Source organism: Ruditapes philippinarum, unplaced genomic scaffold, assembly GCF_026571515.1.
Source record: "Ruditapes philippinarum isolate M1 unplaced genomic scaffold, ASM2657151v2 ctg1751_1_1_1_1, whole genome shotgun sequence".
NCBI lineage: Eukaryota > Metazoa > Mollusca > Bivalvia > Venerida > Veneridae > Ruditapes > Ruditapes philippinarum.
Genome location: NW_026856502.1, coordinates 21,056 through 47,208, shown reverse-complemented (window position 1 = coordinate 47,208; position 26,153 = coordinate 21,056). Strand labels below are relative to the sequence as shown.

The window sequence follows — 26,153 nt, the reverse complement described above, 5'->3', positions numbered from 1 at the left end:
ATTCCCCGGGGAATATTTCTTATATCACCCTGGGGTACATAACTTTTACATAACTCTGTATTGGTAAAAACGATAATTGCTTTAGTAACCAGTTAGCATAATGCAAAATGACAGCCACGTGTTATTGATATAATATTGTTACGTTAATATTTGACATATAAATAATTTTTAAATGTACATGTTTGTATCCAACCAGCAGAGCAAGAAAACATACTATTACGTCAAGTGTCTATTACGGTGACACAGATGTGACACATGGGTGTCTTTATTTATCTTGTTCACACGAGATATTATCTTGTTCCCACAATATATTATCTTGTTCCCACGAGATATTATCTTGTTCCCACGAAATAATTATCTTGTTCCCACGAAATAATTATCTTGTTCCCATGACATAATTATAGCCAATCAGAAGCTGTAAAATGGTAATATAGCAGTTACTTCCCCTTATTTAGTTGAACATTTACTTGATTATATATACATTATATTCATGTATAACCATGTAGGTTGATCTTGAAAATGCCACACTGTAGGGACATACAAAACCTTAACTACCAATTACTGGTGTTTAATAGCGCATACCCTCATCTGGTGACGCATTTGCGTGCAAACTGATCTGGGTCGACACTGGAGGGATACATGTAAGTAGCCTTTCAAAACTCTGTATTTATAAGGCGGTTGCCCCGCTGTGGCGTTCAGTCCACCACGCGCGAATGAGTTATAATCAAATACAAATGTCTTAAATCAATGTAGCATGAGAAGGACCGTCTTCGCAGCACTTAAGAGAAAAGTCGCAAAACCCATTTAACACGTGTTGCGTATATGCTTATAACGACCATTGACGAACCATATCCCCCGACAAGCAAATGCGTAATCCTGTCAAGGTCTGCACTGTTCGCTGTTCAATCAGTAGGTCAGATTTTAACTGTCAAAGCAGTTAACCCCTTGTTTATTTCACATGGTTTATACAGGTTAACTGCTTTGTTTGCCAGATAGAGTTGCATATTTTTCGTAACTTTTGACCACTTGACAGTAAAGGAATATGCAACTCTGTCCACGCCCCTATACCGTTCACAAACTTTCGGGACGGACACTTAGACACTCGGACGGACAATGGCAACGCTATATGGGGCACAAAAATATTGAAGAACACAGACAATGCTAAAACGTATTGCTTCGGTGAGTTCACTTCGGCACATACCCCCGCGCCCCATCCGGATCTGCAACTGGCCATGCACAATAATGTATGATACATTTTACGTCGGGGGTAAACCAGAGGGTAAAATCACGGGTTAGTTGGATAGACTGTTACAGTATCCAATACAATAAATTACAAATTAACATATGAAAAGTTGAGACATTTATCGTTAACCGATTTGGACATTTATGAGCACCTAATTTGTATCGACATTTTTCGTTAATTTTTGGACATTTATCGTTAAAGGAGTTTTGGACATTTATCGGCGATTGAGACATTTATCGTCAATTTTTGGACATTTATCGTCGTTTGGACATTTTTCGACGTTTGGACATATATCGGCGCTACATAAGTTATTATTCATATAGTAATCGAAAATGTATATATAAAATAAACATACAAGGGAGATTATACGGTCAACCTTATCGTGCATTCATGTACGTGTTGTGCATACCTAATGTAACTAGATATAACTTTAAATAGAGAAAAATCGCTAATTGATTGACACTTTATTTAAAAGGGGTGTTAACATATCACTTCAAAGAAGTTATCTCCAAAAAGAAGTTGCATATCTTTGGGGACTGAAGTTTGTACTTACACGCCTCTATAATCCGTTTTTAATTACTAACATATATATAAATAAAACTTTTAATAATATGATGTCTAGATAATATAAATACTGATAGTACTTCTTCAGAGACCCAGTTGGCATGTCACTTAATATATATTGATATACTATACATTATATACTATTGTGTTGTTTCATGTAACTAAAGTTATTAAATTAATGTATTGTTCTGTTCTGTTTTGTTATAAAATTATATATTATAATGATAAAATTGTTTCCTTTATACAACTAGTATTCCATAATGATATGGTATGATAATATATCTGATCACATTATCAAACTATACTTAGTAAGTCTTCAAAATTTTGCCTAGTCCGATAGTTTGGGCTGTTCTGGCTGATCCGGCCAGCCAGAGATAATACAGTTAACCCTGGTCAAACGAGGTAGCCGGAGAGGGAGTGTTTAACTAATATGAAATTATATAATAAAATAAACCAACGGTCTTTTGCACAGGTTTTACTGTATTACCTCTGACTAGCCTTTTCAGGAAGCGAGTTCCAGCCAGCCTGAACAACCAGAACAACCGGACTAGGCAAACATGTGTTCCGGCTGCCCGGCTAACTTCACGAACATATTAAAGTTAAAGAAAATAAAGACACTAAATTGACCGGTTTTCTTTTCATATTTTCATATTTTGTCCTTTAGTTAAGACTAAATGTATTTAAAACTAAAATATTACGAAATGAACAAAGAATTGCAATCGCACTTTCAATTCATGCATATTACAAAAAAAATCGCACACGACATGTAATCAGGAATCATTTTACTTTTAGATAATATCTAGTACATTTGTCTCAAATTTGATTTTATCACACACCCGTGCCGATTTTGTGGTATTGCACGGCCGTGCATATGTTTTGACCTGACGTCATTTGCCTTATACAAACATAGCGTAACGACGCGCTAAATGTTAGCGTTATACTATAGGCGCGTCATTGAAAAATGACGCTTTTTTCACATTTTGCAGTCTTTAATTTTGGTATGTGACAAATATTATATCAAATTCGTGTAAGTTCATTACTGGATTTATTGAACTCGTTGAATAAAATAATTATCATGCTCGCCACAGGCTCGCATAATATAATTTTTTTATTCAACTCGTTCAATAAATTCAGTATTGAACTTACATTCATTCAATATCCTCTGTTTCTTGAAGTGATAGTATGCTCATTTTTTTTCAAGTTCAGCTGACTTGTCTATATATTTTCATAAGATTGATTTTTTTTTTATATCAATTATCCACCGCTGCTCGTAGCTAAATACAAAGCACCAGAGAGCAACTATAACATAATATTCCTTATTTATTTAATTTTAGGCCACGTGAGTCATTAATCGTTCACGTCGCACAATGACGTTACGTCACTCTGATTATATTTGTATGTATACTTACATTTGTGCAGGAGTAATAATTCAATGGTCAAAACGGGCACACACATGTCTTTGTTTAAGGTATCATTAGACGACTTTTCCATCAGTAATTTAAATTGAAACAGCAGGGTGTTAAAGATAAAATTTTATTACCCCTGTATTACATACTATTACACAATTTGTATTGTACACTTCCTTTGAATAACTGGATTGGACAGGCGGCAAGTGTCAAACAGACGTTTAAATATCATGATATAGTTAATCAGTTACGCTTATTAAAATGGTAATTTGTGTAACTTTTAAATATACCGATCAATGTTTATGGATTTTGAGAAGAAAAAAATGGTGTGACGTGCATAAAATAACATGTATTACGAAGAAGCGGATAAAATGTGTGTTATATCGGTCATCTTAACTTTTTAAAAAAAAATAATTATTTAAAATCAATTTATATGACTTAATTTTCTCTGTTTGCATCACAGGCAAATCGGATAAAGGATATAATCATGTATATTGAACAATAAAAATGCATTATCACCTGTTCTGATATTTTTTTCTGAATGATAATTAATCTCGATTTCATGTTAAATAATTTCTTTTGTTTTTAAATGAACTATTTCAACAGCAAATAAGTTGACTTTTCATTTGCTAATAGATATATTTCCACATCTTCTTTAAAAAAATGATCTCAGTGTCAGGTCCGTGATCGTAAATTCTTAAACAAGTATCTTTTTCATGCCTTTTTATGGCATTCTTCGCCACAAGGCTATAGTGTCATCTTTTCTATATTTGAGCCGCGTCACGACAAAACCAACATAATGGGTTTGCGACCAGCATGGATCCAGATCAGCCTGCGCATCCGCGCAGTCTGATCAGGATCCATGCTGTTCGCTTACCAACTCTATTACAAGTAGAGAAACTGATAGCGAACAGCATGGATCCTGATCAGACTGCGCGGATGCGCAGGCTGGTCTGGATCCATGCTGGTCGCAAAGCCACTATGTTGGTTTTGTCGTGACGCGGCTCATTTGTTGAAAGCTATTTTATATAATTTTCTACCGTTTACCTTGAACTAACTCGGAAATATCTATGAAGTTCTACTATATTTCTATGTAGGGCGAAGCATTTTTTTGCCCTACGCAGATTGCGCATGCGCGAGAAAATTCTAATTCCGGTCGATTTTTCATAGCAACGGACCGCGTCGTAAAAAGATCTATATAAAACTATATAAACGTCACGAAAAATGACGTTACAAACGTGCAGTATTATAAAGTTTTTTATAATACTGCATGTTTGTAACGTCATTTTACATTGGATAATCGAGACGTTTATATAGTTTTAAATACACGGCTGCTGTCGATTCATGAAGAAATCTTACTTTTTTCTCTAAAAAAGGTGCTTGCTGTATCAAAATTCGTTATAAAGATTGTTGACAGGTTATATGGCCGTATATAAATAGAGGATATTGAATGAGTTTAAGTTCAATACTGAATTTATTGCACGAGTTGAATAAAATTATATTATGCGAGCCTCTGGCGAGCATAATATTATTTTATTCAACGAGTTCAATAAATTCAGTTATGAACTTACACACGAATTTAATATTCTATTTATCACATACCCAAAATATAGACGGTTTTAAGTGAAAAAAGTGACGCGCCTATAGTATAACGCTTACATTTAGCGCGTCTTTATGCTATGTTTGTATAACGCTAATGACGTCACGTCAAAATATATGCACGGCCGTGCAATACCATTTTTACGGAGTCGCAAAATCGGCACGGGTGTGTGATAAATTCAAATAGCCGTTTATATAGGGCCATATAACCTGTCAACGATCTTTATAACTAATAATATACACGGCTGCTGTCGATTTATAAAAAAATATCGCTATATTCCTCTAAAAATGGTGCTTGCTGTATTATATATTCGTTATAAACATTTCTGACAGGTTATATGGCCGTATATAAACGGTTGTTTGCGATATAACCCTCGCCTTGCGGCTCGGGTTATATTTACAAACAACCGTTTATATAGGACCATATAACCTGTCAAAAATCTTTATTACTAATATAATAAATGCTGCTGAAGAAGGCCAAAAGGCCGAAAGCTACGGCAAATTTAAATTAGCGTTTTAAAGTGCATAAGGGTATATATACTAGCACAGTAAAGTAAAAACGAAGGAAAAAAAATGATGTGGGAAATTATTTATTATATTCGACATAACTCTTCCGGAATTTAAAGGACGTGCGTCAAGATTTCCTCATATTAAGTAAAATTTCTATTCGATTGCAAACATAATTTACAAACCGTCTATAACATTTTTAAAGACTAAGTATGTATTGAAATCATTCCTAAAATAAATGTATCTAAATAAATGAAAATATTGACAGAATATTTTCGAGCCACAATTTTAATTTCAAAAGACATTATCATATAAACATCATTTTGAACAATAACTATAGATTGTCTTTTCAACTGTTACATCGAAACATGTATAATTTCAAACTAAATGTATAATGTTCATCATGATGTAACTTAACACCAGTCAACCTTAAAGATTTTTATTCGATGTTTTGAATCATAAGGCCCTGTTTCAGAATAAGACACATAAAGTCTTCTCGATTTTTTACAGTATGCCACAGCTGCCGGATACCAACTATCAAGTTTCTGGTTTATCGTTATCTTACACGGCTTACAGCTGTCTGATACTCTTTGTAAATTGTCGTCACTATCTTGACCCAAACAAACAAGAAATGTGCCATCATCTAATTCACAAATACCTTGTAGATAGTTTCCTCCCTGTGCTGGTTGATAGGTATTTATAACGTTCCCCTGCCAGTCTAGTTGTTTAACAGCAATCACAGGATAACCACAGTTACTAACATATATAGACGTTCCAGCTGTATTCATGATGACATAACGAGGACAGTTGAACAGACTATCATCTTCACTAAAACTTTGCAATATTTTACCTTGTAGGTTAAGAACTAAAACTTTCCCTGGATCGCTAATAGAATAACATGACACAACAAGCTTATCTTTGCTGTAAGCAATACCATAACATTTCTCGTTGATATTCACCTTACGATCAGAAACTATGTGTTGATTTCTTAGCGACATGAAATGAATACTTCTCTCACCAGGTACAGTAACGACGAACTTATCATCCGTTATAGCTGCAACATCAAACGGTGAATTATCTAGTTTTATCTCTGATACAACTTTCTTCTGTACTGTATCATAGCATTTAACATTTTTATTGCCGCTGTTATCACACATAACTATCTTGTCGGGCTTGATAACTTCTATCCCGGTTATGTTACATTCTGTGTTTTCCGATGAAGAATTCAAATCTATATCTTCAACAACCTCAAGATTAAGCGTCTTATCCTCAGACGGTGTTGATGTAGGTTTCATCACTGGAACATGTTCACCCATGGATGCTTTCTTTGTAATAAGTTCTCCCAGTTGCTTGTGTCTATCTAACATATCGACAATATCACTGTTTTTGACAAATGATACAGTCTGGAATACATCTACTCGACTATATTGATTTTGTTTCATCCTCATTACTTCAACTTGTTTCTTTGTTTCTTTCATTTCAACAAACAGCTTATCAAGGCATTTTCTTTGTATCAGGTTATCAATGTGTTTTCGTTTTTCAGTCAGTTTATCTGTGATTTCTTGTACACCTGTTGATAAATCATTAAGTTTCGTTTGTTGTTTAAGAAGTATGTTGTCAGCTTCTTTGACCACATGTTTTTCCATTTCATCTAGACGTTTATTAATTTCTTTTCTGAATTGACGAATCGCCTTTATTACGTCATCGTGGTTTTGAGAAATAGCTTTCATCTCATCTTTTACTCTCTTTAACTGTGATTTATAATTATCCTCAAGCGCTTTCATTTCTGACATTATTTCATTAAGCTCTTCACTGTCTAGAATGTGCTTCGAGAGTTTCGGTATGTAGTCCACAGTACATAACCTGTGATTCAGCGTTACACAAACACTGCAAGCAACGATGTCATGCTCTTTGCAGTAAAATTTCAGTTTTTCGTCTCCATGATCATCACAACTATCAAATTCGTCTTTGACTATTGGAACGCTTGGTGTAGTTGGCATAGAGTCTTGATCTAGTAGAATATGATGACGTGATGGAGTTTGTTTCTTGTGGTGCTTGTAACAAGTGTCACAAAGATGTTCTTTGCAGGTTGAACAATAACCTTTTGCTGGTACCCGGGCACCATCTCTATCACACGGGATACAGAACAAAAGAAAGTCCTCAGCAGAGCCCCGTGAAACAGAAAATGTCTTTTTTGGTTTTTGTTTACCAGGAACTTCCATTGTTGGTTCGTTCTGAAATTTATTTATTAATGACAGTTCAAAATAATATGGATGTTAGCACCATAATGGATGTAAGCACCAACTTTTAACAACAAATAAACAAATTATACAAAATACAACGATATTACTTCTTTTTTTTAGATTAATAGTTTCTTTATTCATTGCCCTGAGTTGTCAAGTAGTATGTCAATCTCACCAATCAATTAATATAAACCTGATAACACATACATGGATTTACAATTTATTCATTCGTAATTTCAAACATTAAAAATAACAATAAATGCGAAGATTAAAAAAAGAACTACATTTTAATGGTAATCAAATAGTCAGTCATCGTAATGCATGAAAAGTGTTATTGATACAACTTAGGTGTTTCTTTTTGTTGTTGTTGTTGTTGTTTTTCCAAAGAATTATACCGGGCCTATGAAATGCGTAATTACATAATTAGCCCGGAAAAAAAGGGAAGAAAGAAACGTGACACTACATGTGTCCATAAAAATAATCAAAACGTTTATTAAAATTATAAAACATTGTAAAATTCCTTAGTAAAATTGATAAACGCGGAACAAAAAGGTACACACTCTTCATATTGAAACAAGATACTATTTTATTATATACTTCTAAATGAAGTCTTGAGAAATATATATGAAATAAAATGCGTATTTTCTTTTTTTTTTCATTGTCTGTATTGAGTGAAACATATTTTCCATATTTTGTTCTGAAAACTTGCGACTACTTTCTTCTTAATTCGACCAATACACAAAATTAAAGGAGAAGTCTTCAGAGTTGTAAGGTCAAAAAAGGGAACACATATATAATAAACAGAAAATTCAAGTTCTTTTCTATTCATATAGAAGTTATTCAAGTTTTTTTCAATAAATATAGGATTTATTTTTACTGAGTGAAAATAAATATTCCAAGAGTGATGGTAGTCACGAGTGATATATGATAATTTTCATACCACAAGATGAAAATAAATCCTGTATTAATAAAAAAAACTTAACTTATCTGTTTATTATATACATTTTTTTCTTCTTTTTTTGACATAAAAATTTGAAAGACTTTCCCCCTTGAATTTTGTGTAAAGGCAGAATTTAGAAACATAGTAGTTCGGCAAGACACCAGTGAAAATACGGAAAATATGTTTCACTGCAGTGAAAAATAAATTTTTACATTGAAATTACGGAAAATGAACATATGCATTTATTTTATCAAGTTTTCTCAATATTTATTTTATAAGTACATAATCAACAGGATTTATTATCATCATGTGATATCAAAATTACCATATTTCACATTGGGTTACCGCCACTCGTGAAATACATGTTTTCATACCACACTGTGAAAATTGATACTGTATTTATAGAAAAAAAAATTGAATATCCTCTTTTTATACATTACAAGGTTTATATTATTAGAATAAGTAGAATGAGTGATATATGTTTTACATACGTATGTATTAATTTGTAAACCTCGCAAGACATTTACATTCATTAAGTAGAGTGAAGTTATTATTACACTATTACATAATCATTTAATGCGAACGAAGAAAATGTAAATCTCAACCTAAAGACCATGTTTGTCATAATTTATTTGAGAAATATTCAAATTCCAAAATGAAACAAAATTTTAACACGACTATTGAACAGAAAAGCGCCGAAAGTGTGTCCAATTTCCGTAAGGCCTAACAAAAAAATGTTTGTTTCCAGTGACATAGTTTTAAAAATAGAGTAGGTAGGTAGGCATTTTTTATATATATTTTTTATATCAAGTGTATGCGACGGAAATATGAATATGCGGCGCAAAGTTTATTGTGCAGCGTCAAACAAAAAATGCATGTTTTCCCTCAAAAAGTTTAGGGTCGGTGGCCAAAAATAGGGTAGGTAGGGACACCGGAAACAAACAATTTTTTAGGCCTAAGAGCCGCAAACACAATAGTAAGATTACACAGAACGGATACGGTATTTTGGTCTACCCTACGCATGTAAACAATATTTATACAATACATGGAGTTGTTGACTAAGTTTAATCCAATATATTGAGTAAACGTCCATCTAAATTACATAGATATAAAAGTAAACAGTTCATTATCGTGGTTGTAGAAACCGAAAGTACAAAATCATGAACATTTCTTTGACATTAATTCTACTTTTGTAGGCATTTTTAAATTGAATGATTGTCAGTCATATTTTCAATCATAATTGTAGAAAATTTCTGGAAGAAATATTCATAAGGTTGTATGTTACTAGTATTTTCCTTTGTTTTGTATATTGTTAAATCAGATGAATAATATATTAGGTTTAGATATGCATATTTTCTTTTTTTTTCTTCAAAATACAATAAGCACAAGATGTGAGATATCAAATAAAGTTTTATGTTTTGTTAGATATAAGGATTCTAATTTTCAAGTATCAACATATTGACTCGACCTCGTTTTTATTTTTCAATAATATCAATATACATTAACTATCTGTGTAAGTTTCATGCAAGATTATTTATATGTACATGATAACTTTTGAAAATTCATAAATACAAGATATAAATACCTCAAAAATGTATTTTCCTTTATTTAAATCGGGATAACTTCTCCTACACAAACGCCCTTCATCGCCATTTTGTCGGAACGCGGAAGTTTCATTGTAATCCAATCAAAATTTAAAACCGTCTACATGTTTCAAATGTGCAAATAAACACATACTACAATATCATTCGAACACGATATCTGTCGTACCATTATGATATAGGTTGTGCAGGGGTTTTTTATATTACAATTTTCTTTTCTTTTTTATTATGTATAATCGTATGCTCGTAATCGTGATATAGTTTCATTTTCAAATATGCGATGTTTTCCACAGCTGAAAGTTAAAGTAAAAATGTTAAGCAAAATATTTTTAACAGTAATCAAACATATCTTAATAGTATTTTTATTCTATATTCAAGTGCCTCTTTTTCAATAATTTTGGCAAATTTGTTTATATCTATTTTCTTCCATTGCCTATTATTCAGTAGGCTTTAACTCTGCTGGATGCGAATATGTTTAAAACTTAAATGCCCATTATGCCTTAGAAATGCTTTAGTTTGTTTTTAAATGTTGGTATACTTTTACAGTATCCAAATATTTACTCATTTGTCAATGACATGTACCATCTTTTCCATCAGTTGCTTTTTGGCAATAAGTACAGTTAAATTGAAATTAATATTTTGTATGGAAGTCAATATACAACGTTGTTTACATGTTGCTACTTATATGACAAATTATTTCACATTTATCATAACTTTCTTTAGGTAACAAGCATCAAACATTCTCTAAAACCAATATTTGATTATAATAAAATTCATGTTTGTCCTTTCTTTATAAGTAAAACATAATTTATTCTGAGGCATAATGTGTCTTTAATGTTTCAAATAATCTGGTTTGTGTGTAAATTCACGAGGAACTTAAATCCAATGTGTCTTTTAGATTTAAGTTTCTTTAAAACAAAGTGCCATTCTAGGATTCGAACAAGCGTATGTGCAGTCATGAAACGAGCAGTCAACCTGTACCCCAGCCAGCATGACCATATCGGGCCGATATAGGATTAATGTCGGCATTTCGGCAAAATACGCCGAATATTGGCCGACGTCGGGCCGCTGCAGTGCCGACATATTGAGTTTTTTGAAAAACTCTAATTGCAATGGCATTGTTTACTTAATGATGTGAATAAATTGTCCTGTATATGATTTCAATTACTAGAACCACATTAACCACATTTCCACATTTCGTGTTACATCAAAAAAGATATATCGGGTCTGCGTCGGGCCTACATGACCTATTAATGCAACTATTTTGTATATCGGATTGACATCGGTAAGATATTGCGTTTTTTGTTGAATTGAAAATCATGCTGCAAATAAATGTACATTTTGATATGAATTTCTGAAATAATCATAGTTGAGTTTGGAAATGATATGTAGTTTGTAATTAATTTCAATATTTATGTTTTTACTACAGAAACATCACTATTTTATTAAATTTAAAGGAAAAGCTTGAAATATTCACTGCAGTCCTACAATAAACAGATTAAGCGCCAAAAAGAAAAGCTAACAAAGGAAGGTGATGAAAAGCATGTTTATTAATGTAATGATGATTCAACAAATTTGTAAACGCTGTTAACGATTTGATTTTTACAATTAAAGTTATTGGAAAAATAAAATTTATCTGTTTGTCTCTTTTTTAGATGTAAAATTATGTTTGAAAATATTTGTCACATGATTTCGCGACATGCATTATCATGGTTGTGATTCTCATTTGCACATTTAAGTTAAAATATATGTCTTTGTTATCTTATTTTGTAAAATAATTATCTTTTATTTTGTGTTTTTGCAGGTTATGACAAATGCATCCTGTTAGATGTCATCAACATGCTAGCATAAGGATGATACCTGGTCGATATAGGACCGATATCTTTCTACTGTTGGTTGACATCGCACCGCTATTGTTTTGATGTAGGCCCGATGTCGGCAAGACATATCGGGCCTATATCGTTAAGAAATCGGCCCGATATTGTATTGCCGATGTCGGGCCAACATCATTCCTATTTGCAGCCGATATTAAAGCCGACATCGGGCCGTCATAGAAAACCATGTCGGTTTGATGTCGGGCCGATATAGAATGTTGGCTGGGACGCTATGATGTAGTGAATGGGTATCAGGTAGTAATAGGTAATGGTTCAATTTGTAAAAGGTTTATGTTTTTTTATAAGAATTATCGAAACTCTGTATATGTCAATGTTTGTGAAACTGTACAATGAAAGGAACAGCGGATCCGAGTAAAATACCTCCGTAAATATACTGTTAGAAATCTAAATGTATTTGAATAAAGATTTGCTCTTGTCTATCCGTTGATCACGCTGTTGTAATATGTTGTTTATTTTACGGATGACAGATACGTTATTTTTTATAATACTGATTTGTGATGTGTAAATGATATATGTTATTAAATGATTTATTCATATGAACAATTTTTGTTGTTGTAGAGGGGTCATGGGGAGAGGGATACTAGTAACTGACCTTGAAACGCACTATACGCCTGCGATACGTATATCTGACGTTAATTCATAAATGCAATCCTTAAGACTGATATCAATGCATTTCAACATATCACTGCTGTAGAATAAATCAAAGCACTGAATGTTCTGATGGGGAGGCTATGACAGAATGTTTCAGACTTATAGTTTCTTTTCTTTTTGCTTAAAATGTGCTGTTAAATAAGAAGATATGCACATTGCGTCATTTATCGTCAACCATTCATATATATGGTTGTTTTAATATGGTTGACTATTCATTTTGTTAATATTCCAGAACATTTCATTGAGGGCTAGTCCGCCTCCGTGGTCGAGGGGTTAGAGTCGATGACTTCTAATCCAGTTACCTCTCTGGCGTGGGTTCGATCCCCGGGAGATGCTTTGGTAGTTTAGCGCGGAGGAAGGTAGTCTAGTACTGGTGTAACTCTCCAGGAACGATGGTTAGGAAACTACCCGCCTATATGACTGAAATACTGTTGAAAAAGGCGTAAAATGAAGCAAACAAACAAACAAATCATTGAGGGCTACATTCGGATTGTTAATCATGCAAATTTTGAAAAACCTAAAAACCATCATAAACCATTCATAAATGACATACCACTGGTATGACGACTGTTCATTATAATATCATAATACCATTTTACAACTGACGGCTCCTTATCAAAATATTCTAGGACTGTTCACCATAGATACTTTATGTCATTTTAATATCATTGAATGATAATAACAACTGCAAGTTAAGCAACATTTTAATTGAACATAAAAATTATACATATTTACATGTACCATAATTTAGATCAATAAGACACTGTCTTGTGACGAGTATTAATATTCATTCTCTACGGACAGAAAGTTGTCTTCTCCCGAAGCAAATTTCGAATAAAATCACGTTTCAGAAAATTATTCCCATTTTCATTACTCGTCGCTGACTTTGACGGCTTCGGATAAATATTAAAGCTAAATATTTCTTGAAAAAATACCTATCTGCAAAGCTTATTCAAAATTGAATCAACCTAAGTGAAAATTGATCAGGAAGTTATATCTTATTTTTTACCGCCAACACTCAACCAACTAATGGTAGTTAATCGATAGATTTTAAACCTCGCTAGCTTAAAATATATACTGCGGAAAATCTGTTAACAGGGTGTGCGGTTATTACATAGGGTTTTCCTTGTCGACCATTTCCCGCAAATAGATGAGAACATCGAAGCGTCAGTGCTATGAATGGTGTTATAAATAGCGTGTTTTGGAGGTTTTTGTTGAAACTTCTTCAAATCCCTCCAGGGATATGCACGTCGCGGAGAAGGCACACGGCAGGTCAAGGTCAAGTCATCTCAAGTACCAGAGGTACGGTAATTGGTTGACCTGTCGTAACTTACTCTGGAGGTTTGGCGCTAATGAACGCCGTTTTTGTTGTCGTCAGTCAGGAAGTTGATGCCTTGACAGTGCTGTCGTCTCCTTTACCACTAACGAACGAAGAATGGGCTACCAGGAAGATTCTGCTTCAAAAAGACGTCCCGATGCTATAATCTCGAACATATGGTTATTTTAAATGAACTTAAAACATACACTCTTGTTGAAAACAAAACTATAAAAAGAACAACATATTTTCTGTAGTAATTTTTCAAGTGTTGTAAAATGAAAACGAAATTCGGTGCATGCCGCCAATTATTTTTAGAACACAAGCATATAAGTTCTTTTTATTTGATTTATTCAAATAAACATTAATCATTTCAGCGCGCGCAAATACCGTTTTCAAATTAAAATTTCGTAAGATACAAATGTATGTTGATGAATTTCCGATGCTCGACTGTAAGTCATTCGTATATATATGCGTTTTTTTTTTGTTTTTAAAGCTTCTTATTCTTTAATATTTTTATGTATCTCACAATCTGTATTGAAAATTTTATTTTGCGACCAGCATGGATCCAGACCAGCCTGCGCGTCTGCGCAGTCTGATCAGGATACATGCTGTTCGCTTACAAACTCTACAAAAAGAGAAACTGATAGCGAAGAGCATTGATCCTGATCAGACTGCTCGGACGCGCAGGTTGGTCTGGATCAATGCTGGTCGCAAACGCATTACGTTGGTTTTGTCTTGACGCGGCTCATATATATTAAACCAGGCAGTCAATCATTAACTAGTGAATCAGGTAATGTAAGTATCGGTACAACGGGTGTCCAAGGTTTGAATTAAACATACAGAAATGCTTAAATCCCCGAGAATAATATTTTTATGAAACTGACAGAAGTTATTCCTTAACCAAGCAACAGTTTTAATGTTAAATTATGAGATAATGCGTTACAACACGTGGTCAAGCGATGATTTCATTACACAGAACTGTGCCATAAACTTTAATTATCAATATCAAACAGTAACAAATAAGGTTTTATATTTAACTGGTTTTAGCAATTCACTGTAAACCGTCACATAAATTGTACAAATATACATGTATACAAAATATAAGTCGCGGAGTTTAAATTACAAAATGTGTCCTATTATTGAATATACTAGGCAATTTTTTGTTTATTGAAATCAGATTATACAAAACATAGTATGGCACTTTAATTTTATAACATAATAATTACGGATCATGATCTGAATGATGTCCCTGTTTCACTTGCCCAACATTAAAGATAACTGTGTTCATCTGGTTGGTTAAATACTTTCTGCAGATTTTATCTAAGTCTAGATTTTCATACAGAATATGTTTATTTTGAATAATAGAATGCAAACACTATGTGATGATAATAACTTGATATAGAAAATTGACTAAATGACTGTCAGGGATAAAGGTAAATTGTCGCATTATCTGTAAAGCTTTTTACGGAATGCGATGTACGTAGTAATATGGTGAGGTGTAAAATTGTATAATATAAGGACTGATCAGTCCGATCCTTGGTTTATAATAATAACAGTGGAAATTATTATGCATATATATATATATATATATATATATATATATATATATAAATATATATATATATATATATAATAAATATGGGAGATAATACGGTCAACCTTATCGTGGATTCATGTACGTGTTGTGTATACCTTATGTTATTAGATATAACTTTAATAGGGAACACTCGGTAATTGGTTGACACTTTTCTCAAAAGTTGTATTTCACATAATACTAATTAATACCCCTGTCACACTAGGGCGGCGTTCTCACAGCGTCCAACAAAAAATCAGAACGCCGAGGTGAGCGCAGTAAAGTCGCAAACATCGCCCCAGCATCGCCCCAGCATCGCGATGGCATCGCAAAGAACGCCGACCGACGGCGCGCATTTTGAGCATGCTCAAAACAAACGCCGTCACTCGGCGGTATGATAAGAGCGCTGTGGGATCGCAGTAAGGACACCGTAAAGACCACCCCTTTTATACATTTTTAAGATCATTAGTTTCAGTCCCAATTCATTGTTGTATTTATCTAAACTTATTATTGAGACAAAAACCACAGATATTCCAGTCAATACCTATTCAGATCACAAGTATGTTGTGATTCATCTGCATGAATTTCCTTGACACCGCATGACACTTGATGAAACAAGGTGTTAAAACTGTTATGATTGGAAAATTGTATAAAGGTGAGAAAATAAAGTTCAGAGTGTTTTATTGTTACTTTCTGCACAGGTATTTTGTGAAGAATTAATTTCTTAATTAAATCTTATAGGTAAATTACGTACATGAAACAAGACGTATGAAAATTTAATTTTTGATATTAAATACCTTCAGACTTATGTTCTAATTAGGAATAAATATTATAAAATCAGCTTATAGTAATATAAAAGGTTATGATATAATTGTTTAAACATGTTTACACATAAAAATTCAAATAAAGCGGTCATGAAATGTATATGCCTTGATAATTATATCTCCAATTAAGACTACTTGCACCACTTAAGGTCAGTCCCTTTGGTGGTCTTAATAGAGGGATTTCACTGTATATATAAAATGTGCATGCAAGTAAATGTCTTTTTCACCATGGATGATGAACGGCAGCAAGCTGGAATATTGCTTGATTGCATGCAGGTGCAGCAGGTACACGACTATTCAGACGTGAGCACGATTTCAGCGCAGTGTGAGCGCCGCGAGAGCGCCATTTGAGCGCCGTGAAAGCGCAGTGGAAGCGCAAAGAACGCAGAAGCAGTCCGAACGCAGACAATGGCCAATTAAAACGCCATAAGAACGCACTACAACGCCATGGAAGCTCCGTAGCAACGCCATGTTCGCTGTGAGGACGCCGTGAAGACGTCGTGAAATCTCCACGTCAACAAAAATATCAGATTTTTCTTGCGATCTAGCGGCGATTTGTTAAATTTAGATGTTAAATTTCTGATCATTTGTAAGATAAATAGTAATCCGTACCTACATGAGACTTATTACAACATTTTTCGTACTAATTAAAAAAGTGATCTCCAAAAGGGGTCGCATATCCTTGGGAACTTAAGTTATTACTCACATATAATCTCTATTACATGTATATTTATAGACATCAACGAACCACTCATGAAATATTTATTTTCATACCACTCGATGAAAATAAATCATGTATTTGTAGAAAAAACTTGAATTTTCTGTTTATTATGTACATTTTTCTCTTTTTTGCGATAAAATTTGAAAAACTTTCCCTTAAATTTTGTGTACTGGTAGAATTTTAAAGAAAGTAGTCCGGCAAGACACCAGTTATGTTCAACTGCAGTGAAAATAATTTTTTAACAGTGAAAATTACGGAATGAAAATAACGCATTTTATTTATCAGTATTCTCTTCAGATAAGCCTAGTAACCATGTCACTTTATGTACTATACATTCTATATCATCGTGTTGCTACATGTAATTAGAGCTAATCAAATATTTTGCTTTTCTCTTTTGTTAAAATATTAAACATTATAATGATAAACTTTTGTCTTCATACAACTAATATTGAAATCAGATAATATATCTGATTTATGGTGGCTGATTTTGAACGCTTTTGTGCGTCGTGTTGGCGCTAGCGACACATGACAAAGCGCCAAACGGTGATTACCTCCTTTAACTGCCTTCACAGACCCCCATGATGATGAAAGTCACATGACATAATGTCGAAATTCAAATGTATTATCGACCATTACATAAAAATCTAACGTCATTTTTCTCTTTCTGTTTTATTTTAACTATTCGTACCTACATTCGTTATATTTTATCAAAAAATTATCAAAAGTATGCAAAATAATGAAAAATAAATCCAAAAGCTAAAACTTATGAAATATCAAAATATTGATAAAAATGTTTGTGATGCCAGAGATCTCTGTACTGATAAGGGGAGATCACTGCGTAGGAGATTGGGCCTGTCGCTAACGATGTACGCAAAGCGGTGCGTTGTCGTGCAGCGTGTTGTCGGGATGTCACATTGTCGCTCGGTTCAAATCGAAGGATTGGCTTATAAGCCGCACGACAGGGCGACATCGCGACAACGCGCCGCGAGACATCGCACCGCTGGCGTGCTTCGCTAAAGGTACATGTAGGACGACAAGACGAAAGTGCGACAACGAGCGGTTTGGCGCTTTGTCGTATTGTCGCTAGTGACAAGACAAAAAGGCTCTGAAGATATAAGATGCGTTTTCGCTATCGACAACGCAACGCGCAATGTACCAAATTAGCAACCATACTGATCACATTATCAAACAATACTTGGGAACTCTTCAACAGATATCAATTTAACCTTTTTATAAATTTTGCTCGAACGACGGTTAATTTTGGTATATCTGTTTACATTATCAAAATGTACTTTGTGACTCAATAGTTTTCTGCCTTGTCCAATTGTTCGAGCTGTTCCGGGTGATCCGGCTAACCAGAGATAATACAGTTAAACCTGATCGGAGATGGGGTGTTTAACTAATATCAAATTAAATAATAAAATAAACCAATGGTCTTTTTGAACAGTAATTTCTGTATTATCTCAGGCTAGCCTTTTGAGCTGGAAGCGAATTCCAGCCAGCCTGAACAAGCAGAACAACCGGACTAGGCAAAACTTGTTCCGGCTGCTAGGGCTGTCAGATTAACGTCACGAACATATTAAAGTAAAAGAAAATTAAATGAAAATAAAGACACTAAATATTTTTCATATTTTGTCCTTTTGTTTTCACTTTGTTTTTTTTTTCCTTCAAAACTGAAGCTTAATGACATATGTTACAGTTGCACATACATGTATTAATGAAATGATAAATTTGTTTTACCATTGATTAATTTTTATTTGTTTGGGTCGTCAGACCAAACAAATAATGGTAGCGAAATTTCAGACTCTAATGCTGTTAATTGCAAATGCCGAAAGTAGTCCGCTTTTTTATGCGGTTACTTCCCTTTATATGTAACACTAAGGCTGAATAATTCAGGGGAGATCACTGTGTAAATATGGTCACATGACAGGCGCATTAATTTTCAAGCAAAATAATTCCCGGATGGTCGAAGATTTCTAATGTTGTTTTATTCTTTATAGATATACATGCTTATAGTAAGCTCAATGATTTAACACAAGTGTTAAACAACAGTTAGCGTCGTTACAAACCCTTATTTAGAATAATTCGATTTTCTTCAGGCCGTTAACATATAAATTCACTGTGGCCGAGGGGTTTGCGCACTCGCTTAGGAAGCGAGATGTCTGGAGTTCAAATCCCAGTTAAGGCAACTCATTTTTTTTTTCAAATTGTTTAAGTCAAATAAACATTGGTTTGAATATCAGTGCTGCAATTAGTCTTATAGCCAATCTACTACAATTAAAACGCTGGAAAGCATTGGTGGCAATATACAAAAATAAATTGTTTTATAATTTCACAACCTTCACCTTTCTGACATTCTGAGACCCAAACAAATTCAGCGCCTTCTGTGCTTTGATTTTATATCTTTATACAAAAGATGTGTACGTGCGAGTTGATATAGTGAAAAGGGGAATGGTCTTCAATTGGCACAATTTTCAATAACGATAGAAAAGATTTTGGTATTCTTATAAAAATATTTCTTGAATGTTGACAAAGTTCTATATGATTTAATATGAACATTTTATATGATTCTGCAACAATTTATTATTTTTGTTATGTATATAGATATTTATAGATTTGTCAGATCATGTATCCCACACTCATCAACAACATACATATATAATTATTTCGTGGTGTGTTGTTATGTCTAATACTAGATACTATAAACATAATTATTTATGGCATTACTAACCTTTGATAATGGACCTATTGACTTTAATTTATATAACCAAAACTTTTTAAATGATAATATTATTGAAATATAAATAGCTTAAAAGTTTCCTTCTCCCACCGCACATGTTGCTGTTGTGGTAGTTTACCCTCAGTCTGAAATCACCAGAGAACAGATAAACTACGGCATCGTTCATGGGCAGACTGTCAAGCTGTTAAGTAGTAAAAATTGTCTTTACTTTTGTAAATAACGGAACAAGCCAAATCAAAGGTACAGTGCGAATGACGGTAGAAAGGATTTCATAAACTATCATAACGTAAGTTACATGCATTGTCCGGGCATCGATACAGGGTCGACCGATTCACAGCCGAATGCTTTACCTATTGAGCTAACCGGACAGCCGGACAGTTACCTAATAGGACATAGCAGACGACACTATTATCTAATAGTCTTAGGTCTAAAATATCTGACTTCATTCAACTTTTAAATAACAATATTCATCATACAATAAGTAATATCATTTTCCAGTGATGTTTTAGCGTATATAGCTTGAGATGATAATAATGTGTGAAATTAGTAAATAGTGGAAAATAATGCTTCATGGTATTGTAACTCTTTATTATATTACTTAATATCCTTTCTTGGATGTAAACTTTTGAATTTTAAAGTGATTTTATTTTAAGTTTTTCATTGTCAAGTTGAGCTGACTTGTCTATATATATGAAAAGATTGATTTTTACAATGATGATCAACAGCTGATGTAGAAAATGGTAAGTATAAAATAAAAATATGCTTAAAATAACAAATGATTGCTCCACTCTTTTTGTAAATTGAAAGTGAAGTTATTTATCGTTCATGTGAAGAAAATTATATAATTGAAAGGAGTTATGGCAAAACATGAACTTATATTGTCTTCAATCTGTTCAGTCACTATATACCCTTGGATATTAAGAAGACTTTTTCTTACTGACGAAAAATATTTTTTTGAATAAATTACGTTTAAGTTAACGTATGTCAACATAAGGGAATATATACAGTAAAGTAAAAACGAAGAAAAGAAAATGAAATGGGAAACATATGGAAGCCTTGGAAGGTCACTTTTGAGTTTCGACTTTTTGATTTATTTTACTATTTTCTTATGACTCTTGATTTGTGACTTTTGATTTATGACTTTTGATTTTTGACTTATGGAATTTGTTATTGTCCCACGTGCTTGCCTCATAATTTCCAAGGAAAATATGGCAGAATATGACAATGATTCAGACGAGGTAAGTTCATTTACCTAAGTTTCCTGGAGACTTATTTAAAAAACAAAATATGTGTACTCATATGCAAGAACAGAATGTTATTCTTATATAAGACTTTTTAATTGATTAGGAAAGAAAATACTTTGCTTGCATTGCATTGGGTATCTATTTTTTATTTTGATATCCGGAACAGGCATATATAATATCAAATTGACATACAGCGTATGAATCAAACGCTTTATTTTTTATATGGGTTCCAGTTTTAAATCCAAATAAGTCTCGCATTGTTGTTTGCTGCAGTTTCAATCGGTTTTCACCCGTAGTTCATTCTTCGTCCATCTTATATTGAATATAGACCAAATTATAGGCCTTATTTTGACAAAGAAATTTATAGTTAAAAAGTTTCATGAAAAATGGTATTTCAAAAACAATAAGTCATACAGCTTTGAAACTTCACACACTTGTTTAGAACACTTTCTAAGTTAGAAATCTCTGAATTTCATTGTTATCAAATTATGCCTCTTTTTCGACTTTGAATTTATGGTTTAGAATTTTCATGAAAAATGGTTTCTCAAAAGTTATTTTAGCGATTCCTTTGAAACTTAAAACACATATTAAGTGCTGACATCTAAGGTCAATGACCAAGTTTCGTATGAGTGGCTCACAATTTGACACACTTATGCCCATTTTTAAAGCTAAAATGTTTTGTCTTAAGGTTTATGAAATATGGTCCCATAAACCAGTTATGATATAATATTGTAACTTTATACACGTGTTCAGTATCAATAACTTAGGACACCTACCCAGTACAAAGTACATGTTATTTGTATATAAACTTTTGTATACAGTTATGTATTAAGGGATTTTTTGTATTTCATTTTGTATATATATGTATTTCATTTCAATTGAGAGAACACATACTTTTAATGTTTTCAATTTTAATTCTAGTTAAGCTACCTGTAGGAATTAAGGACGTGCTGTCGAATGGTTTCATCTACAAAGCAGTTGCAAGAGCATCAGCAATACATATTTGTCAAGTTTTCGGAGCCAGTTTAGAAGACTAAGAGGTTTCATTGCAAAACAGCGTTACTTTCGAGTGGAAAGTAGTACAGTTTAGCAATTGCAAAATGTCCAAACACTGGTGAATTGGTTTTATTCGTTATTTTCTATGGAATTATTCAGTCATTTTCGGAATACGAGTGTTACTTTTTCACACTTGTTTCAGACGCTTGATAATTTTCAAGTTTTAACCCCAACAATATGGTATAAAACTTGTATCGATAGACAGGTCATGGTGAGACAGGGACAAGTGTGAAAAATCATGAATTCATAATTCTGGCTTTCATAATTTTCAGTATTTGGCCATTGTAAATTTTAAAACTTATATTAAAGGTACCGAAATCAAACTTTGCATATTCATATAGCTTGGCGAGGCAGAAAGAAACATACTTCTTTCTATCATAGATAGCATACATTTTAGAAACTTCTCTTTGTTGTGAGTGTTTTTTTTTGTTTTTTTTTTCATTCTTAGATTTTGTTAAACTCATAATTATCTCAAAAATTGTTGAAGGCATTAATTTGACTTTACTGGCAGATATGTCTCAGCGAGACAGAGTGCATTGTGTTGTTTACAAAACTTTTGATTTTAACATTTAATCGTTCTCCTAAGTTACACATTCCCTTTTTCGACATGCTGTGGGTTGGGGGTATGCTCATTACAAAAGACTATGAGATTTCCATTACATATAAAGTCGGTCATTCTTCGAAAAAAACAACAACAACTTGTGGACGTTATTTAATATATATATTATACAATGTATACAGTTTCTTAAAGTTAACTAGGAAATTTTTAGCTTGAGACTGTTTGTTTTTTTCTTTTTCTCTCTTTTGAACATTTAGAAATGAAGAAATAACGCTCTGACAATGATTTTAAAAATCATGACTTCAATAATAATACAGACACTCTAGCATTGCTAGTTTACCTAATTTATCTTATCTTTTCAAAAGCTTCGTTATAACACTCATGATTTCTTAGTTTTTTTCAACAGTAACGTATCAACAATGTCTTGTTTTGTAGAAATATTGCATATATATATGTCTTCTGTGACGTAAATACTTGAAGTTTTTGTTGAGGGCAGTGTTTATTTTTAGCTGTTTCTTAGTGTTAGCTTTTAAGTAAGGCATATGTGCTATTTTAGAAACAAAATGTTTACCTCTGTATTTCTAATCTCTTTTTTAAAATTAAGTAATCTCTTGAAAATGCAGTTTGTTTTTGCATATCTACTAGTAATACATTTGTTTTCTTATAAGACAACAATTTTGTTAAACAAAATAAAGCACGTTTGTAGAATAAACAATGTTTGTTGTTATCTGTTTAAACGCATTTATTCCAAATAAAGTATTGATAGCTCTGCCAAACTGTCACGGTTTTGACCTAGAGGTAATAACCTTTGGTAGTGTGGTCTCTCGGTAGAGGTATATCTAGGTAGCCTGTTGAGGGAGTTGGCTGGTTCCACAAAGTTTACTTCTATAGTGATTGCTATTCTAATTCTACTTTGCTTATTTCAACCTCTTACTTATAATTTGAAGGGAACACTATCTCTAAATAGATAAAAAAAAATCTCTGTAACATTTATATACTGTTTATTCCGGTGGTAAATTACAGATTTATTTTGGTTATAACAAAGTTACAATAACATAATAATAAATTGTCAAAAAATGAGGATTCTAATGCAAAAATGAGGCTGGTGGCTAAATGTACTTGTAAACATTATATGATTTCAACACCACTATCGGCTGATGTGCTTCCTTGCGTTTGGTGATTGTATCACACATTTGCTTATTTTGCATTAATCTAAAATCAAGTAAAACTAATGTTTATACCAAGGCAAAAGAGTAACAGAAAATAGTAAAAGTTATAAGTCAAAAGTCAAAAGATGAAAGTCATAAGTAAAAAGTGATAAATTATAAGTGAAAAGTTACAAGGCAAAACCTAAAAAACGACTAAATAAGTCAGCATTTATAACAAAGATCAATTATTATTTTTGAAATAACAATCATATATATTCCTTTTAAATACCATAATACATCCTATAAAGTACGGTTGCTATTTGTTGCGAATGAATAAGACATTTTAATCTAATTACATATACTTGAAATTACACGTATAACTTATATGTCACTGTACGAATCTATTCAGTAGATGATGTGCAATTTCGGTCGGGACAGAACTAGCCCTGTAAGGGGGTCCGGGTTCGAATCCCGATATGGCTGCATATATTTCTGCCCCTGTGACATTTGGCATTGTGGAAAGTGTCCTGCCAGTCACGCGGGAGACCGAGATTCTATTCCTAGTCGGGCAGCCTTTTTGTTACCAGGGCTTGATAGAAAAGATACGACCAGAAGTCGATTCATATAGTGCAGTTTATCTCGTAATACGTTTGCCAAAATCAAAAAGAAATACAGCATGTATTTTACGTAAAAAGTCACAAAAATGCACATACCTATATTGTCATGTAAGAACTTTACAAATTAATATTTACAGGCTGCTGTTGGAAAGGACCATTAACTTGTACAATAAATGTGTTTAGATTTGATTTTTTAAATAACTTTAGGAAGATTCCCACTACACGTATGCTTTTCGTGAAAAATACCATACAAAGACTGTTTAAGAAATAACCCGTTAAGGTATGACCATTGTAATGCACTACCTACATTTCAAGAGTATTTACATTAGTTGCATGAAATCAGATGGTTGTGGGTTCGAATCCCATAGGAGCCAACTTTTTTTTCTTCATTTTCTTTTCTTCAGTATTTTTGTATTTTTATAGCTATATCTAGATGCAAAAATATGCTCGTTTTCTATTATTATCATTTTTACAGATATTCATTGCCTAATCAATGCTAAATCTAAGAGCAAATTCGACATATAACTTTTTCAATGCTTTATATATTACAAACTGGCCGGTAAAAGTCTTACATATTTCACAGAATTTATCAGTATACTTCTAGAAAGATTTTAGCAAACTTTGATACAAGCCCTTTGACTAAATGTAATTTTAGTGATTTTTTTTTAAATTTAGAATGATATGATAGAAAATGTTCAAATGGGTGGGGTAAAGAAACATTTAAATGCATATTTATATCGTGTCGAGAATAGTCATGCATTTAGCATGCACAGTTCATTACTAGAATGTTATTATTTGCATCTAAACAAGCATCACTTGCAAGACATGATATTACGTTATATATTAGATATATCTATTAGATATAATATATAATATAAATATATTATCAAAACATGATAATGTCAACGGATATTTTTTTTCAATGCATGTATTTCTTTTAAAAAGCCTTTTAATGTATATGTTCTGACTCATAATAATGCCTACAACTCCAAATCCGTACGGTAAATTTTGCTTAAATTTTGCATACAGGTGTCCTTTAGGTATACAATACAACAATGTTGTCATTTTTACAATGCCTTATTATGCAAATTAGAGTGGTTATAACTCAAATGATAACTCACAAATAAATTGTAAACATTTTGCTAAATATTTACAAACCAATATCTTAAAACAACCATATAATGAAGTGAAATCGTCTTTATGATTTAAAAAAAATCATTTTTTGAAACTTAACCTATAGTAACCTAGTATATATCAATAACACGAAAATATCAGTATTAGTCGTTGTAAAGCGTATTTATATTAAATCTATTCTTAAAATTTAATCGTTCAACTCGGTACACAGTTGTAGTGCTAAATCGGGGTCCAATGGCATCAATAGATCTGGCTTCAGAAGGGGTGCTAATTCTACGAATTCCCCACATTGCCTACATGTTCTTTGTAAATGTTTGCGTCTCTCAAGTTAACTGCATTGCCGACGTGAGTTTCATACAGACCTGGTAAAAAACATTGTGTCAGGTTACCACACATAGCAGAATAACTGGTTTGTTGCCTTATTTCATGTGCAATCCGGTCTAACTCGGTTTGAATGAGGTCCATGAAGCAAAATTTTAAGTTCTCACAATGTATCGGGTCCAGATCATTAAATACACATGTATCGCGTAAGTCTTTTTAAAAAAATGTATCCACCAATTGATTCCATTT

General features: G+C 32.8%; 1 protein-coding gene across 1 annotated transcript; it reads right to left on the bottom strand.

The window, feature by feature from the left end:
- Positions 1 to 5,596: 5,596 nt before the first annotated feature.
- Positions 5,597 to 10,219, bottom strand: LOC132746763 (uncharacterized). The gene is made up of 2 exons (XM_060736013.1): positions 10,088 to 10,219; positions 5,597 to 7,553 (listed from the first exon to the last, which is right to left on the bottom strand). The coding sequence occupies exon 2, from the start codon at positions 7,539 to 7,541 to the stop codon at positions 5,733 to 5,735; it is 1,809 nt and encodes a 602-aa protein (XP_060591996.1). The 5' UTR covers positions 7,542 to 7,553; positions 10,088 to 10,219; the 3' UTR covers positions 5,597 to 5,732.
- Between the last annotated feature and the right edge of the window lie 15,934 nt (positions 10,220 to 26,153).